We start from the raw sequence: 17,404 nt of genomic DNA, 5'->3' as shown, positions 1-17,404 counted from the left end.
GGACAGATCAACCAAAATGAAAATAAGTGAGTAAATACATGCTTTAAATGACACATAAACAGGATGGACTTAATTGATATTTACAGGACATTCCATCCAAAAACAACAGAATACACTTTCTTCTCAAGTGCTGATGGAACATTCTCCAGGATAGATGATATCTTGGGTCACAAATCAAGCCTTGGTAAGTTTAAGAAAATTGAAATCATATTAAGTATCTTTTCCAACCACAATGCTGAGACTAGATATCAATTACAGGAAAAAAACTGCAAAAAAATACAAGCACATGGAGGCTAAAAAATACACTACTAAATAGCCAAGAGTTCACTGAAGAAATCAAAGAGGAAATCAAAAAACACCTAGAAACAAATGACAATGAAAACACGACAACCCAAAACCTATGGGATGCAGCAAAAGCAGTTCTAAGGGGGAAGTTTATAGCAATACAATCCTACCTCAAGAAAAAAGAAATATCTCAAATAAACAACCTAACCTTACATGTAAAGCAATTAGAGAAAGAACAACAAAAAAACACCCCAAAGTGAGCAGAAGGAAAGAAATCATAAAGATCAGATCAGAAATAAATGAAAAGAAATGGAGGAAATGATAGCAAAGATCAATAAAACTAAAAGCTGGTTCTTTGAGAAGATAAACAAAATTGATAAACCTTTAGCCAGACTCATCAAAAAAAAAAAAGGGAGAAGACTCAAATCAACAGAATTAGAAATGAAAAAGGAGAACTAACAACTGACACTGCAGAAATACAAAGGATCATGAGAGATTACTACAAGCAACTATATGCCAATAAAATGGACAATCTGGAAGAAATGGTAAAATTCTTAGGAAAACACAACCTTCCAAGACTGAACCAGAAAGAAATAGAAAATATAAACAGACCAATCACAGACACTGAAATTGAGACTGTGATTAAAAATCTTCCAACAAACAAAAGCCCAGGACCAGATGTCTTCACAGGTGAATTCTATCAAATATTTAGAGAAGATCTACACCTATCCTTCTCAAACTCTTCCTAAATATAGCAGAGGGAGGAACACTCCCAAACTCATTCTACAAGACTACCATCGCCTTGATACCAAAACCAGACAAAGATGTCACAAAAAAAGAAAACTATGGGCCAATATCACTGATGAATATAGATGCAAAAATCCTCAACAAAATACTAGCAAACAAAATCCAACAGCACATTAAAAGGATCATACACCATGATCAAGTGGGGTTTATCCCAGGAATGCAAGGGTTCTTCAATATATGTAAATCAATCAATGTGATACACCATATTAACAAATTGAAGGATGAAAACTATGTGATGATCTCAATAGATGCAGAAAAAGTTTTTGACAAAATTCAACACCCATTTATGATAAAAACTCTCCAGAAAGTAGGCATAGAGGGAATTTACCTCAACATAATAAAGGCCATATATGACAAACCCACAACAAACATCATTCTCAATGGTGAAAAACTGAAGCCCTTTCCACTAAGATCAGGAACAATACAAAGTTGCCCACTCTCACCACTATTATTCAACATAATTTTGGAAGTTTTAGCCACAGCAATCAGAGAAGAAAAATAAAAGGAATCCAAATCGGAAAAGAAGTAAAACTGTCACTGTTTGTAGATGACATGATAGTATACATAGAGAATCCTAAAGATGCTACCAGAAAATGACTAGAGCTAATCAATGAATTTGGTAATGTTACAGGATACAAAAGTAATGCTCAGAAATCTCTTGCATTCGTATACACTGATGATGAAAAATCTGAAAGAGAAATTAAGGAAACACTCCCATGTACCATTGCAACAAAAAGAATAAAATACTTAGGAATAAACCTACCTCAGGACACAAAAGACCTGTATACAGAAACCTATAAGACACTGGAAAGAAATTAAAGATGATACAAACCGATGGAAAGATATACCATGTTTTTGGGTTGGAAGAATCAACATTGTGAAAATGACTATACTACCCAAAGCAATCTACAGATTCAATGCAATCCCTATCAAACTACCACTGGCATTTTTCACAGAACTAGAACAAAAAAATTCACACTGTGTATGGAAACACAAAAGACCCTGAATAGCCAAAGCAATCTTGTGAAAGAAAAATGGAGCTGGAGGAATCAGGCTCCCTGACTTTAGACTATACTACAAAGGTACAGTAATAAGATAGTATGGTACTGGCACAAAAACAAATATAGATCAATGGAACAGGATAGAAGGCCCAGAGATAAACCCATGCACTTATGGTCATCTTATCTTTGATAAAGTAGGCAAGAGTATACAATGGAGAAAAGACAACCTCTTCAATAAGTGCTGCTGGGAAAACTGGACAACTACATGTAAAGGAATGAAATTAGAACACTCCCTAACACCATACACAAACTCAAAATGGATTAAAGAGCTAAATGTAAGGCCAGACACTATAAAACTCTTAAAGGAAAACATAGGCAGAACACTCTATGACATAAATCACAGCAAGATCCTTTTTTACCCACCTCCTAGAGTAATGGATATAAAAACGAAAATAAACAGATGGGACCTAATGAAACTTAAAAGCTTTTGCACAGCCAAGGAAAACATAAGATGAAAAGACAGCCCTCAGAATGGGAGAAAATATTTGCATACAGAGCAACTGACAAAGGATTAATCTCTAAAATACACAAGCAACTCATGCAGCTTAATATCAAAAAACATCAACCCAATCCAACAATGGGCAGAAGACCTAAGTAGACATTTCTCCAAAGAAGATATACAGGTTGCCAACAAACACATGAAAGGATGTTCATCATCACTAACCATTAGAGAAATGCAAATCAAAACTACAATGAGGTATTACCTCACACCAGTCAGAATGGCCATCATTAAAAAATCTAGAAACAATAAATGCTGGTGAGGGTGTTGAGAAAAGGGAACCCTCTTGCACTGTTGGTAGGAATGTAAATTGATACAGCCACTATGGAGAACAGTATGGAGGTTCCTTAAAAAAATAGAACTACCATATGACCCAGCAATTCCACTACTGGGCATATACCCTGAGGATACCATAATTCAAAAAGGGACATGTACCACAATATTCACTGTAGTGCTATTTACAATATCCAGGACATGGAAGCAATCTATGCAGCAACAGATGAATGGATAAAGAAGATGTGGCACATATATACAATGGAATATTACTCAGCCATAAAAAGAAACGAAATTGAGTTATTTGTAGTGAGGTGGATGGCCCTTTTTATTTCCACTCTGTATGACAGACCTAGAGTCTGTCATACAGAGTGAAGTAAGTCAGAGAGAGAAGAACAAATACTGTATGCTTACACATATATATTGAATCTTAAAAAAAAAAAAAAAGGACTGAAGAACCTAGGGGCATGACAGGAAAAAAGACATAGATGTAGAGATTGGACTTGAGGACACGGGGACGGGGAAGGGTAAGCTGGGTCGAAGTGAGAGAGTGGTATTGACATATATACACTACTGAATGTAAAATAGATAGCTAGTGGGAAGCTGCCTCATAGTATAGGGAGATCAGCTCTGTGCTTTGTGACCACCTAAAGGGGTGGGATAGGGAGGGTGGGAGGGAGACGCAAGGGGGAAGGGATATGGGGATATATGTATACGTATAGCTGATTCACTTTGTTATACAGCAGAAATTAACACAACAATGTAAAGCAATTACACTCCAATAAAGATGTTAAAAAATAAATAAATAAAAAGTACAATTAGCAGTTATTAGGAAGAAGAGAAAAGTAACAATTTAGTAAATTTTTAAATCTATTATTGAAGAGTTTGAGATAAAGGCTAATAAGGGGACCTTTTTATATTCTTTTTTTTTTGGCCACACTATGTGGCTTATAGGATCTCAGTTCCCCAGCCAGGGATTGGACCCAGGCCACAGTAGTGAAAACCTGGAATCCTAACCACTATGCACCAGGGAACTCCCAAGGGATCTTTTTATAGTCTAATACAGAAAAACTGTTACCCTCAATGTTTCTTATAAGCAAAAACATAAAATAAAGGATGTAGGAATCAACGGTCATGAATTTGTATTGGTTTTCTTTATTGAAACTGCTTTTTTTTTTCATCTTTGTTTATGCTGTTAAGTATATTTCTTCTATTTCAGAAGCAATGTTATTGTTGCTTTTTATTTTATTTATTTATTTATTTTTTTATGGGCTGCACTGTGCAACTTGTGGGATCTTAGTTCTCCAACTGGGGGTTGAACCCAGGCCTTCTGCCGTAAAAGCACGGAGTCCTAACCACTGGACCACCAGGGAATTCCCTGCTGTTGCACTTTTATTCAGTGAACTGCACAGCTTAAAGCATTGTCTTATAATTATACAAATCAAGAATCCATAAAAGAAAAATTTCGTGTTCAGTTGGGACACTACTTAGAATAAAATGAAAGTATTTTATTTTTTCACACATCTCTTTACTTTGCACAAAGTCTCTTGAATTATCAGGTAATGTCACTGAGGACTTATAGTCTTGTATGAATTCTTATCAAAAATAAGGTTAGGGGATTATGAAAGTTGCATTCTGGAAAGATTTTGGTGGACTAAAATGTGTTTTGGCCATCTTACCATCTCTGTTGCCTCTGATTAAGGAAAGATAAAAGTCACAAACTTGTATTTAAATTATTTATATATGGAAAGCAAATTCTTTACAAATACTTTATGACATAGAATAAGCTACCCCAAAAATTTGAATTTTAAAGTAGCTATTGAAAATAGAAGAGTTTAAAATGATTGCTGTGAATTAAAGGGTATTTTAAACAAACATTAAATATTTAGAGAAAATGAATATTTCTGAGGAATTTATCGTGCTCAAGGGAAAAAGGACTTCAGTTTATCTGAAAAGTTCAAAATTTTTGTATTTAATTGTACTTCTATACTTTTTTCTCAGGATGATGCTAATAATGATCCACAGTGGTCTGAGGAACAGCTAATTGCTGCAAATTTTTGCTTTGCTGGACTTGTTATAGGCCAAACTGAAGTGGATATCATGAGTCATGCTACACAGGCTATTTTTGAAATACTGGAGAAATCCTGGTTGCCCCAGAACTGTACACTGGTTGATATGAAGGTACAAATGAAATGGAGTTTTGAAAGTAAAGGTTATAACCAAGAAATGTCTTTAGTAGTAATTTTGAAAAACTTTTTGGTGATGTGCTATTTCTAGATTGAATTCGGTGTTGATGTAACCACCAAAGAAATTGTTCTTGCTGATGTTATTGATAATGATTCCTGGAGACTCTGGCCATCAGGAGATCGAAGCCAACAAAAAGACAAACAGGTAGGTAATGCTTCAGGTTTTCTTTAATCCTTTGCAAGATCAGGCTGGGATAGAGGAGAAAGGGAAGATGGGAGGAAAAGAAAAGTCAGTTATTGTTACTTATGATATGAACCTGAGTTGTTGATTGCTATTTATTTTTAAAGATAAATATCTCTTATGTTTCATATATCATGGAAAAAAGATAGGAGCGATACTTTACATTTATGAAGCAGATTTCTCATTTATTATTTTAATAGACTCTCACGCAGAGTAAGTATTATCCTTGTTTGGCTAATTGAAACCTAAGGCTCTAAGATGATAGATATCTTCACAGTTACAAGAGTTAGTGGCAGATCTGGAACTCGGGTCTTGCAGATCTTATCAGGCTCCATATCTGCTCTTTCCTATGAAAAACAAAATTAGGGCAAGACCCTCTCTGTACTTAATACGTAAGAATTGTCAGGGCAGCTAATTGCAGTTGCTGGTGTAGTAACTCAAATGAAAATAGAAGTATACGTCACTATCTGAAGTTTCTCTAGTCTAATTCAGGAAATCAGTTTGTTGACTCACATACATTTTCAGATATATCCTTTGCTATGCAAACTCTTCATAATCTGTACCCAAAACTCAGAAACCAAATAATTTCAGATAGGAAGAATATTACTAATGGAATACTTTACCCAGTCTTCTTTTCTATCAGAAAATTCTGGCTCTTTGAACTGACTTAGGTCTGGGAATTGGGTGAGAGGTAGTGAGTCTCTATAATGGTGGCTCACATCAGTCATCTCTGCTTACTAGATCTAGTTCCTGGGTGTTTTTTGGGAGAGGGAGTAGGGGGAGTTCATGCACATCTAGTAGTTGTATTCTAAACTTTCTATCTTATTTTCTAGTCATATCGTGACCTCAAGGAAGTAACTCCTGAAGGGCTGCAGATGGTAAAGAAAAATTTTGAGTGGGTTGCAGAAAGAGTAGAGGTAAACCTTTTGTAATAAATCAGTATTGTATTGTATGTTTTTCTCCAAGAAAATCTTGCTTCAAAAAGAAAAAAAAAAAAAATGAGAGGGTGCAGTGCTTTTCTTTTTTCCAGTGACTTTAAAGAAAGGAGCACCTTTAAAAAATGTACCAGCTGAACTGTCCTCACTGGCATACTGGAACTCCCTGCTATGAAACTGGCCAGTCCTCATCTCCCAAATCCTGTTGGGGAAACCTGGAATCCTTTCCTCCCTGCCCCCTATAGGAGAAACCTTACATTTCCTACCCACCTCTCCACTGCTACTCGGAGTTCTACTAGCAAGAGTTTAGAATTGGAACTCCATGTGACATTAAAATGTCACTCTAAAATTTATGGTATAATTATTAGTATAATTCCATGGAAATTGAATGGGGTTTATGGTTATCCAAGGGTAGTAACTACTTTTTAGATTTCCATAGGAACATGCATTTTGAATTCCAAGCAACTAACTTCAAAAGATTTATAATATGACTTCTATTATGGCTGATTATACCTTAAAACCCCCATTGAACAGAATGTACTAAAAATCTTCAATGACATATTTTATATTGTAGCTTCCTGAATATTTAAAAGGTTTGAGTATTCTTGCTTTTTATTACAATAGTAAACAATTTATCTGATTAAAAATCTTACTCATTAGGTCTTAGTTATGAAGACCACTTTCCTTTATATAGAGAGGTTATTTTGAAAAATAAATCCTCTATCATTTTGTTTTGCTTGTCTGTAATTTTACTATAAGCTATAGCTCTGTAAACTGACTATTCTTACAGTACTCATTCCTATATTTATTCATTTTTGTCTTTGCCTTCTTTTGCATATTCATGTTTTTCTTTTCCAGTTGCTTCTGAAACCAGAAAGTCAGTGCAGGGTTGTAGTACTGATGGGCTCAACCTCTGATCTTAGTCACTGTGAAAAAATTAAGAAGGCTTGTGGAAATTTTGGCATTCCCTGTGAACTTAGGGTAACATCTGCCCATAAAGGACCAGATGAAACTCTGAGGATTAAAGCTGAGTATGAAGGTAAATGTAGAATAACTAGAGCATTTCAGGAAGTTCTCCTGATTTTGCCCCAAATTTTATGTTTAGACTAATAATGCTGAAAAATAGTTTCACCACATGCCAAAGGAAAAAATGTGATATTCTAGGCTTTCATGATGTTTACCTCCAAAAGTTTTAAGGTGCTCTAGGAGCTTATAAAAAAGAATGGACCAGGGAGAAAGAACTGAAAATGCAAGCATGGGAGGAAAATGAAGACTAGAATTAGTCTTTACCTAATCCTCTCAATCATCGTTTCTAATATGCTCCAACAGAAGATAGGCCCCACGTCAATTACAGAAGGAGGGCCTAGGGTTGAAGCAGCAGATCCTCTCAAGATCTTTAAGGGTCAGCCTTTCCTGGGAGGCAGTCAAACATGAAATTAAGGAATAATTTCAGAATTTAGTATATAAAAGAAATGTCTTGATGGGATAGCATCTAAAATATGGAGCCCTGTAGATTGGAATGTTTCTCAACTGGAAAAAATATTGGTTGAGTATTCCTTCTGAAGGTAGTTGCTATAGGAGCATATTTACTGAATTTTGGAGGGTTTTTTTTTTCAGGGGGTGGGTGGGAAGGTCTCAGACCTCTTTGATAAGCTAATAAAAGCCAGATCTCTTTCTCCAGAAAAATGCAAATGTAAAATTTTGGATTCTAAGTTAGGAATCACTGTTGTAGGAAACAAAGGAATAACTTATGAATTTATGAAAGAATAAAATATTTATGAGGTATGTTTAAAAATATATTGAAGGGTCTTAAATATTTCGGTACTATATTATTGAATTCAGTTCCTCAACTCTTATTTCAAGAAGTGTCACTAAACACATATATGTGGAACCTAGAAAAATGGTACAGATGAACCGGTTTGCAGGGCAGAAATCGAGACACAGATGTAGAGAACAAACATATGGCCCCCAAGGGGGGAAACCCGCCGGGGGTGGGGGTGGGGGTGTGATGAATTGGGCGATTGGGATTGACATGTATACACTGATGTATATAAAATTCATGACTAGTAAGGACCTGCTGTATAAAAAAAGATAAAATAGAAAAATTAAAAAAAAAAAGTGTCACTAAACCTCTAGTCTCTATTAACTGTATCTCCCATACCCTGTTGGTTGAAAGACACCAGGACAGATGCCGCTTCAGGTGGTGTCATTCTTTGCTTCAGCGAGCCAAAGTAGCAATAGTGGAAGGGGCCTTTGAACCATTCCCTCACTCACACCCTGGTGTTATACCTCCTTTATACTACAGATCTCAAAGATGGCCAAACTTCTTCTTGCTACTTCATTACTTGATATACAGTAAGTGGCAGAGTGAACCTTATATTTTGAATATATATTTAATAATAGTGTCAATATAGTGCTTTTTCTGGAGACTACTGTTAAGAACTCAAGGAGTTACTACACATGGGCCCTTTTGGTTTTTTTTTTAACCTATTTTTAAATCTCTTGAGTGCTTAGCCTAATTATAAACTTGTAATTTGCCTAGGGGATGGCATTCCTACTGTATTTGTGGCAGTGGCAGGCAGAAGCAATGGTTTAGGACCAGTGATGTCTGGTAACACAGCATATCCAGTTATCAGCTGTCCTCCCCTCACTCCAGACTGGGGAGCTCAGGATGTGTGGTCTTCTCTTCGATTACCCAGTGGTAAGATAATTGTATTTTTAAAAAACGTTTATTAAAAAGTTTCAACTATGCACTGTAATAGAGAGAATAACATAATGAAATCTCACATACCCATTACCCAGCTTCAGAAATTAACATCTTGTTGCATCTATAGCCCTCTCCTGCTGGATTATTTAAAGCAGATCTGAGAAATTATGGCATTTTATACTTCAATATTTACGTATGTCTTTCTAAATGATAAAGACTCTAGTTTTAAAATCATAATGATACCATATTCACACCTAAGGAAAATTAATGGTAATTTCTTAAAATCTAATTTCCAACTAGTGTTCATTTTTCCAGTTGTCTCATTTGTTTTTACAGTTTATTCAAATTAAGATCCAACATAGCCCTTATATTGCATTTAGTTGATATATCTCTAAAGTCTCTTTTTTTGTTGTTCTGTTTTTGTTTTTTGGGGTTTTTTTTTGCGGTACGCAGGCCTCTTACTGCTGCGGCCTCTCCTGTTGCGGAGCACAGGCTCCGGACGTGCAGGCTCAGTGGCCATGGCTCACGGGCCTAGCCGCTCCGCGGCATGTGGGATCTTCCCAGACCGGGGCACAAACCCGTGTCCCCTGCATCAGCAGGCGGACTCCCAACCACTGCGCCACCAGGGAAGCCCTAAAGTCTCTTTTAATTTTCTTTTTTTTTTTTCCTCTTTCATTTCTCCTATAGAATTTTCCGCATTCTGGACTTAGCTGATTACATTCCTGGGTGTTGTTTAACATGCTGTTCCATCCCCTATTTTCTGTAAAGTGGTGGTAAAATCTGTAGTTAGATCAAGTTCATATTTGGTTTTGGGTTTTGTTTTTTTCCCCACCCAAGAATACATCATTCATGGTATTTTGTTGTTTTTGTTTTGTTTTCTGTAAATGTGATTGTTACTTCTGTAGAGGAAATAAGATATTTAAAACTTAGGTATTAGAATAATTAAAACCAAGGAAGTTTCATCAGTTGGCTGGCTGAGCAGGATCTCATAAAATAACAATATTGTTGTGTGCTCATCATGGTCCAAGATAATGATCTGATCTATGAGGCCTGAGTGTCAATACTGTTTCAGTAAGAGTCGATTTGCTTATCACTTAATATACCTCATATTTTTCTCACAGTCGTGTAAGTGTAAATCTGCTCTTGATACGTGTTAAGTAAGTGTGCCCTCTGACATGTTCCCATATGGACTGGCTTCTCTCTAGGCCTGCTGCACTGCTCGTCTTAGGATCTCTCTCTACAGCATCCTGGACATTCATTTTGCCTTTCTCTAGTCTCAGATCTCCTGTTTCCTAGGTCCCATATCTTTACCTTCTTGGTTTACTTTTTGTTGGAGAGCATTCTAGTGAACTTTCTGAGGAAAGGGTACAGAAGATAAACTTTTTGAGACCTTGTATACCTAAAACGTTTTTATTGCAGCTCAGTCTGATTTGATAATTTAGGAATAGAATTCGAGGTTGAAAACTATTTTCTGTCAGAATTTTTTCTTTTTTAAATTTATTTATTTTATTTATTTTTGGCTGCATTGGGTCTTTGTTGCTGCTTGTAGGCTCTCTCTAGTTGCAGTGAGCAGGGACTACTCTTCGTTGCAGTGTGCGGGCTTCTCATTGCGGTGGCTTCTCTTGTTGCGGAGCTTGGGCTGTAGGCGTGCGGTCTTCAGTAGTTGTGGCTTGCAGGCTTTAGAGCGCAGGCTCAGTAGTTGTGGTGCATGAGCTTAGTTGCTCCGTGGCATGTGGGATCTTCCCGGACCAGGGCTCGAACCTGTGTTCCCTGCATTGGCAGGCAGGAACCACTGTGCTACCAGGGAAGCCCTGTCAGAATTTTGAGGTTGTTACTCCGCTGTCTTCTAGCTTCCAGAGTTATTGAGCACTCCAGGGCCCTTCCACCATTCTGGTTCTAGGTCATTTATGAATTTTGTTTCTTTCTGGAAACTTCTTGGATCTTTTATCAATCCATTATTCTTAAATTTCACGAAGATGCGTCTTGGTGAGTCTGTTTTCATCCTGGGCTTGTAGTGGGCTCTTTTAATCTGGAACTTTGATTCTTTAGTCCTGGGAAATTTTCTTGAATTACTTAATAATTTCCCTCCGCCTCCATTTTCTTTCTTCTTTCATTTTTGGATTTACTTTTCACCGCCTTGATTTCTATTTTGTTTTCTTATTCTTTCTTTTTTTAATATTTATTTTATTTTTGGCTGTGCTGGGTCTTAGTTGTGGCATGCAGACTTCGTAGTTGCAGCACGCAGGAACTTCATTGTGACATGTGGACTCTTAGTTGCAGCATGCATGTGGGATCTAGTTCCCCAACCAGGAATCGAACCCGGGCCCCCTGCATTGGGAGCATGGAGTCCTACCCACTGCACCACCAGGGAAGTCCCTGTTTTCTTATTCTTGTTGCCATACTTTCTGGAAGATCTCTTCAACTTTACATTTCAACCCATCTATTGAGCTTTTCATTTTGAATGTGGTATTTTGAATTTCTTACAGCTCTTTTTTGTTCTCTGGTCTCCCCCTACCACCTCCCCAAACATACTTTTCTTGTTTAATCTTTGCAATAACCTCCTTTATCTTTCTGAGATTATTATTGTTCCTTTCATATTAGTTCCTTTCCATAGCTGTTTGCTAATAAGCCTTGGCTGTTTTCTCTTGTTTAAGAATGGCACTGTAAAAACCAATTGGAGGGAGTTCCCTGGCGGTCCAGTGGCTAAGACTTCACGCTCCCAATGCAGGGGGCACGGGTTCCATCCCTGATCAGGGAACTAGATCCCACATGCATGCCGCAACTAAAAGATCCCACATCCTGCAATGAAGATCCCGCACACGGCAGTGAAGATCCTGTGTGCTGTAACTAAGACCTGGTACGGCCAAATAAATAAATATATATATATTTTTTTAAGTGTCATAAAAAACCAATTGGAAGCTCTGCAAGTGGGTAGGGCTTGTCAAAAGTGGCCTCCACTGTGAGTGATCTTGTAGGGTCATTCTTTGAATAACCCTTCACATCAGTGTCTTTGATCTTTTCTCATGTGTTGGCCAGAATTACCCAGAGAACATTTTTAGTCTCAGTCTCCTGCCTGAGTCTGTTAACATGTGCAAACTTAATCCCATGTTTTCACTGTGGCATTCCTTGCTTCACCTGTGCCCGCTTGGCACAGAAGTCTGGACTAAAGTCTGTTTTGCCTCCGGAAGAATTTAAAACTCTGCCATGGTGCAGAAGGGGCCATTGTTCAGGTACGTAGAGTGGGGAGGAGGATGTGGTGGCCTTACTTCTTCTTGACTTTCACTCAGTCTTCTTCTTTTTAGCCCCGTTTTCAACCTGATTCCTCCCCTAAAAGGTATCTGGTGTCACCAGTTCCTCAACCTTTGAGTGGGTTCTGTAATGTCAGGCTGCTTTCATCTTTCCCTGCTTCTAGTTAGGATTAAATTTTCTTGGTCTGCTAAGTTAGTTAGTACTCCCTTTGCCAAAATGTTATTGCTGTTATCTCTTTGTTTGTGTATGTTTATTTTCTTTATTCCCTTTACTGTTGTTTTTATAGGTTTCAGAGATACATACATCTTGTGACTAATCTATCTTCAGCTAGACTGATCTGATTATATCAACTTCCCAAGTTAAAAATCTGTAACTATAGATGAAACTATACCCAAATTTATGCCAGAGGAATAGTATAGATATTATTATCCATGGAGCTTAGAAAAAGGAATTTTGAGCAAATATGTGGCAGTTTTTACCTAGTAATATCCAGGGAGAGACAGAACCTAGAATATTTTTAGATTCTGATCATTAGAATTGGGGAGAATCTTTTGAGGAGTGTTTTCACAGTGGCCTGTGTAAGATCCTGAAAACTTCGTTCCTCTTGCTCTTATGGCATGCTCAACCAGGTAACTTATTTTGCTAATTAGGTTTTCTTGACATCAGAAAGTGAGTCATGGGCAGTAGGCACAGGTACTTCAGTTGTTAGAGTGGAATGCTCTACCTAGTTTATTACTACTACTACTACTACTAATGGTTGACATTCATTGAGTATTTACTATGTGTCAGGCACTGCTCCAAGCACTTTATCTGTATTAACTCACTGAATCCTCACATAAGGTAGCTACTAGTTATCATCCCCATGTTACAGATAAGGACACTAAAATTAATTTGGCTGATGTTGGTTATGTAGTAAGTAGCAGGGCTGTGTAAATTGATTTATTAATACAAATTAAATCATGTGATTTATATTTTAGTCTGTTCTTATTGGGGATAGTGAGAGTCAAAGAGCCTGATGAATTCCAAGAGTATTTAGGAAAATTGGATCTTTTGGATCTATAACCTATTTAGTCCTTGACTCTAATGACACAGACATAATAGTACCACCTCGAGAAACTGCCTGAGCAAACCTGTGGTCCCCAAGGAAGTTACTTTCTAGTCTACTGTCTTTTAGATCTTATTACTATTGAATTTATTTATAATAATTCTTAAAATTATTTTATGGATTTGACTTCTCCACTGCTTAAAAATGTTAGAATAATTCAAGTGCAAAAACAAAAGGAATAACTAGAAAATTACCAAAATAATTAACATACCTCAGGTTTGTCTAAGAACAGATGATTCTACCTCATTCCTTGTTTTATTTCTATTGCGTTTCACCAGGGATTTAAAGGGATAATGTATGTGAAAAGAACTTTGAAAAAAGGTAAATTTCTTTGCAAGTGGATTCAGTGAGAAGAGTGATAGTTGTATATAAAATATCTGTTCCTGGCTGATAAATATTACTTATCATCTTATAATCACTTTATCACTCTAAAGAGTAAAGATGGAAACTCCTTCTACAGATCTTACTTCAGACAAGGATAATATTGTAGCTGTATTGTCTGTGGCTAGCAGGGCTTCTGAGAGTATAAAATAGTTGGGTAAGTGGTATTTTCATCATTAATTTACAGCTCAATTTTCTGTCTTTTCTTTTATGAATAGGTCTTGGCTGTTCAACCATACTTTCTCCAGAAGGATCAGCTCAGTTTGCTGCTCAGATATTTGGATTAAACAACCATTTGATTTGGGCCAAACTGCGAGCAAGTGTATTGAACACCTGGATTTCCTTGAAGCAGGCTGACAAGAAAATCAGAGAGGGCAACTTATAAGAAACAACATCATTGCATTGTTTAGGAGAAAAACTATAAATTTCTAGTTTAGCTGCAGAAAAAAGAAATCAAGCAAGATGAATAGATTTTAAATCAATCAGAGAAAACAAAATTTAAAAGTGAATGAATGCCTCTCTAGATTCATGAATTAGTAGAATAAATGTACATATTTATTAGTATTTCTTTATAAGTAGTGAAATTAGTATACATTTAAAATTAATCTCTTACCCACATATGGTCAGTTAGGTAGGCAGTATAATTAAATATATTTCTTAAATGATAATAATGTTCTATTATAGAGCTTTAAAGTTACTACTTCCTACATCTGAGTCCGTAAGTTTTAGAAACTTAAAATGGTTGTATCTTAGGGTGGTTAAGAGCAATATAGTCCTCTTTCACATTATGATCTTTACAGAACTCTAGGGCATGGTTTTTTATTTGCAGTCAGTATGTCAGAAAATGATGTTGTATTTATCTCTAGCTATAGCTAGAGATGATGTTTGGGTTTGATATTGCCTTTTTTAAGAAAAGCTGAGATTGACTCTGGAGGTAAGAAAGACATGAATTAAGATGAAGGGGCACTGTGGAAACCATGGAGAGACTTCCGAGAACTTCTCCGTTAAGCGTCAGGGCAATTTCCCATGGAAAAGAAGTAGAGTCACCTTTGCCATTGCAAATGAGTTAGTAAATCTTACTTGGCTCTGTAGGTCATAAAATTCTTTTAATTCTGATAACATATTTTAGCCAGACTAACAATCCCCAACCTACCATCATTTTCAAAAATTGGAATCTCCCAGTTAATACCCATAACTAGTTTCTTTCTCGTAACAGTATTAAGTCTAGGCAGTATACCCAGCAAAATGCACTTCTAAAGGAGCAGTTGTTACTGAGAGGTATGATAGTTCATCATGAGTCTATAAACCATATTTGGAAATATCAGTGTTACATTATGCAGCCTTGAGGATTTTATAGATCATGAAACTTTAATCCAGGTGTCTATGAACCCCTTAAGCTTACATGTAAAATTTTATGTATATGTTCACTTCTATGAGAAGGGGGCAATCAATTTTTACCAAAAAGATGTGTCCCCCCCCCCCAAAATGTTAAGAATCTCTGCTACAGATGAAATCTTGACACTGGCCTACCCGGTCTATGCTTTTTCACTTCCCTCTCAACTGTTAGCAAGCTGGCACCTCATCACTTCCTTCACCTGATCTCTGTGGGGTATGACTGGCCTAACTTCCTTTCTTGGGCTATACACCAAGTTGTTCCAACCTCAATCTTAATCATTCCTCATATTTTACTCTTTCCCTTAAGTATTGATGTTTCCTACTATTGAGTTCATTGTTTACAAATAATGGTAGGATAATTTTAATTCTTTACAGTGAATGTCTGTAGACTTGTATTTTCAGCTGTCCATTTCTGTCTGAATGGTCTAAACTTAACTCATCTTCCACCAAGCCTATATCTGGCTGCACTCACTGTCCCAAATTAATTTTATCCTTGATGTTTTTCTCTGACCTTTCATTTCTAACTCATCACCAGGTCTTGAATTTACCCTGTTTACCCATGCACTGTACATAAACCTCAAGCAAGGGTCAAATTCTGTATTAGCCTGATCTAGTTCTTTTTTTTTTTTTTTTTTTTTTTTGTGGTACGCAGACTCTCACTGTTGTGGCCTCTCCTGTTGCGGAGCACAGGCTCCAGACGTGGAGGCTCAGCGGCCATGGCTTGTGGGCCCAGCCACTCTGCAGCATGTGGGATCTTCCCGGACCGGGGCACGAACCCGTGTCCCCTGCATCGGCAGGCGGACTCTCAACCACTGTGCCACCAGGGAAGCCCTAGGTCTTCATTCTCAACCCAACATTTTTGAGGTTGATTGTCCAAGGACTTACAACAAAAACGCTTAAATAAATTTCTTTTGCAACATAGACTCCTTTGAAAATATGAATGCTATTGATCCTCTCCCTAGAAAATTGCACAGTATGTTTACTAACAGGTTCCATTTGTTCCTGAGTTCCTTGAAGCCTATCCATACTCTGTAGGTTAAGAATTGCTGTTGTAACCCATCAAGGGAACTTGCTTTCCTCTTTTTCAGACTGTTGCATATCTGTACCTTTAGTTCTTAGAATGTTCTCATTTGTCATTAAAATCTACTTGTTAAGTTACTAGAGCTTCATCTTCGCTTTCTCCATGAAACCTTCCCTGATAAACCTTCCAGCTACAGTGGCTACAAGTACTTTCTCTGTTGGATTGTAAGCTCCCAAAGAGGAGAAAATGTAATTCTACAGTTTATTTCCCTTACATTGTCTTATGCTCTGATGTGCTAATGCCTAGCTGTCTGTTAGAAATAGGGGAATTATAAAAATCATGTACTGCTTTATTTTCTAAAGTTAGATCACAAGAACAATTAAAAAGATGAACTTGGGCTTCATAGTCTCTGAATAGTCATTGGCTGCTATTTCAACTCTTCTGTCCGTACCTAGCAAAAGCTCCACCTGTTTCTGTGCAGTACATTAAAATTTCAAACACTGATTGAGACTCGTAGATAGGACTGACCTTTATCAATGGTCGTTATTAGTTTCTTAATAGAGTACATACACCCTCAGTAGTATAGTTCATCAGTGCTAGAGTAAATACTTGTTTGAAAGTATTTTAACGGTTATAAAAAGTAATTTACACAAACCTACCTGGTTTGCCATCTTTGGGTGTTTATACTTTCTGTGGGCTTACAGTTAAATAGAGGAAGAAAAATTGTGTCCGAATAATGCTGTACTTAAACTTTATATCTTAAAGCCACACTTAGAATTGCTTTAATGCCTCCTGAAATTTAAAACAAAGCAGCCAAATAAAAGACAAGGATAAGCTCTTGTGTGAAGCTTTATTCATTCATCCATGTGTGAAATACATGTTTTGCCTTATTTTATTCTAGGCCCTAGGAAAGTAACACTGAACAGAGACAAGGCCCTCGCCCTCACAAAATTTACATTTCATTGGGGATAACAAACCATAAAAGATAAATCAGATAGATTCAGGGAAGTATAAGTGCACATGAAGAACAGCCAAGGTGAGAGGACAGTGATGGGGTAAGAGGAAGGTTTTTAAGGAGAGTAGGGCAATGATGTAAAAGAGGAAGCCATGCAAAGATATGGGGAAATAGTTTCCCAGACTAAAGGAACAGAAAGTAAAATAGCTTTGCCTTTTTGAGGACCTGCAAACATGCTAATATTGCTGGAGCTCTGTGAGCAAGGGTAAGAGTGGAAGGAGATATTGATGTAAGCAAAGGCTAG

General features: G+C 36.9%; 1 protein-coding gene across 1 annotated transcript in view; it reads left to right on the top strand.

Moving 5' to 3' along the window:
* Positions 1 to 16,954, top strand: part of LOC114902565 (multifunctional protein ADE2) — a 51,106-nt gene extending 34,152 nt beyond the window's left edge. The window contains exons 10-15 of the mRNA XM_029234883.1: positions 4,927 to 5,106; positions 5,203 to 5,316; positions 6,186 to 6,269; positions 7,146 to 7,326; positions 8,830 to 8,988; positions 13,948 to 16,954. Of these exons, the coding sequence (XP_029090716.1) occupies positions 4,927 to 5,106; positions 5,203 to 5,316; positions 6,186 to 6,269; positions 7,146 to 7,326; positions 8,830 to 8,988; positions 13,948 to 14,114 (885 nt within the window). The 3' untranslated portion in view covers positions 14,115 to 16,954. The remainder of the gene's footprint in view (positions 1 to 4,926; positions 5,107 to 5,202; positions 5,317 to 6,185; positions 6,270 to 7,145; positions 7,327 to 8,829; positions 8,989 to 13,947) is intronic.
* The last annotated feature ends 450 nt before the right edge of the window (positions 16,955 to 17,404 follow it).

The sequence above is a fragment of the Monodon monoceros genome, unplaced genomic scaffold (assembly GCF_005190385.1).
Source record: "Monodon monoceros isolate NGI ecotype Baffin Bay Population unplaced genomic scaffold, NGI_Narwhal_1 Super_Scaffold_20, whole genome shotgun sequence".
Taxonomy (NCBI): domain Eukaryota; kingdom Metazoa; phylum Chordata; class Mammalia; order Artiodactyla; family Monodontidae; genus Monodon; species Monodon monoceros.
The sequence above is the reverse complement of the archived record's forward strand: the minus strand, read 5'-3'. Positions and strand labels throughout refer to the sequence as shown.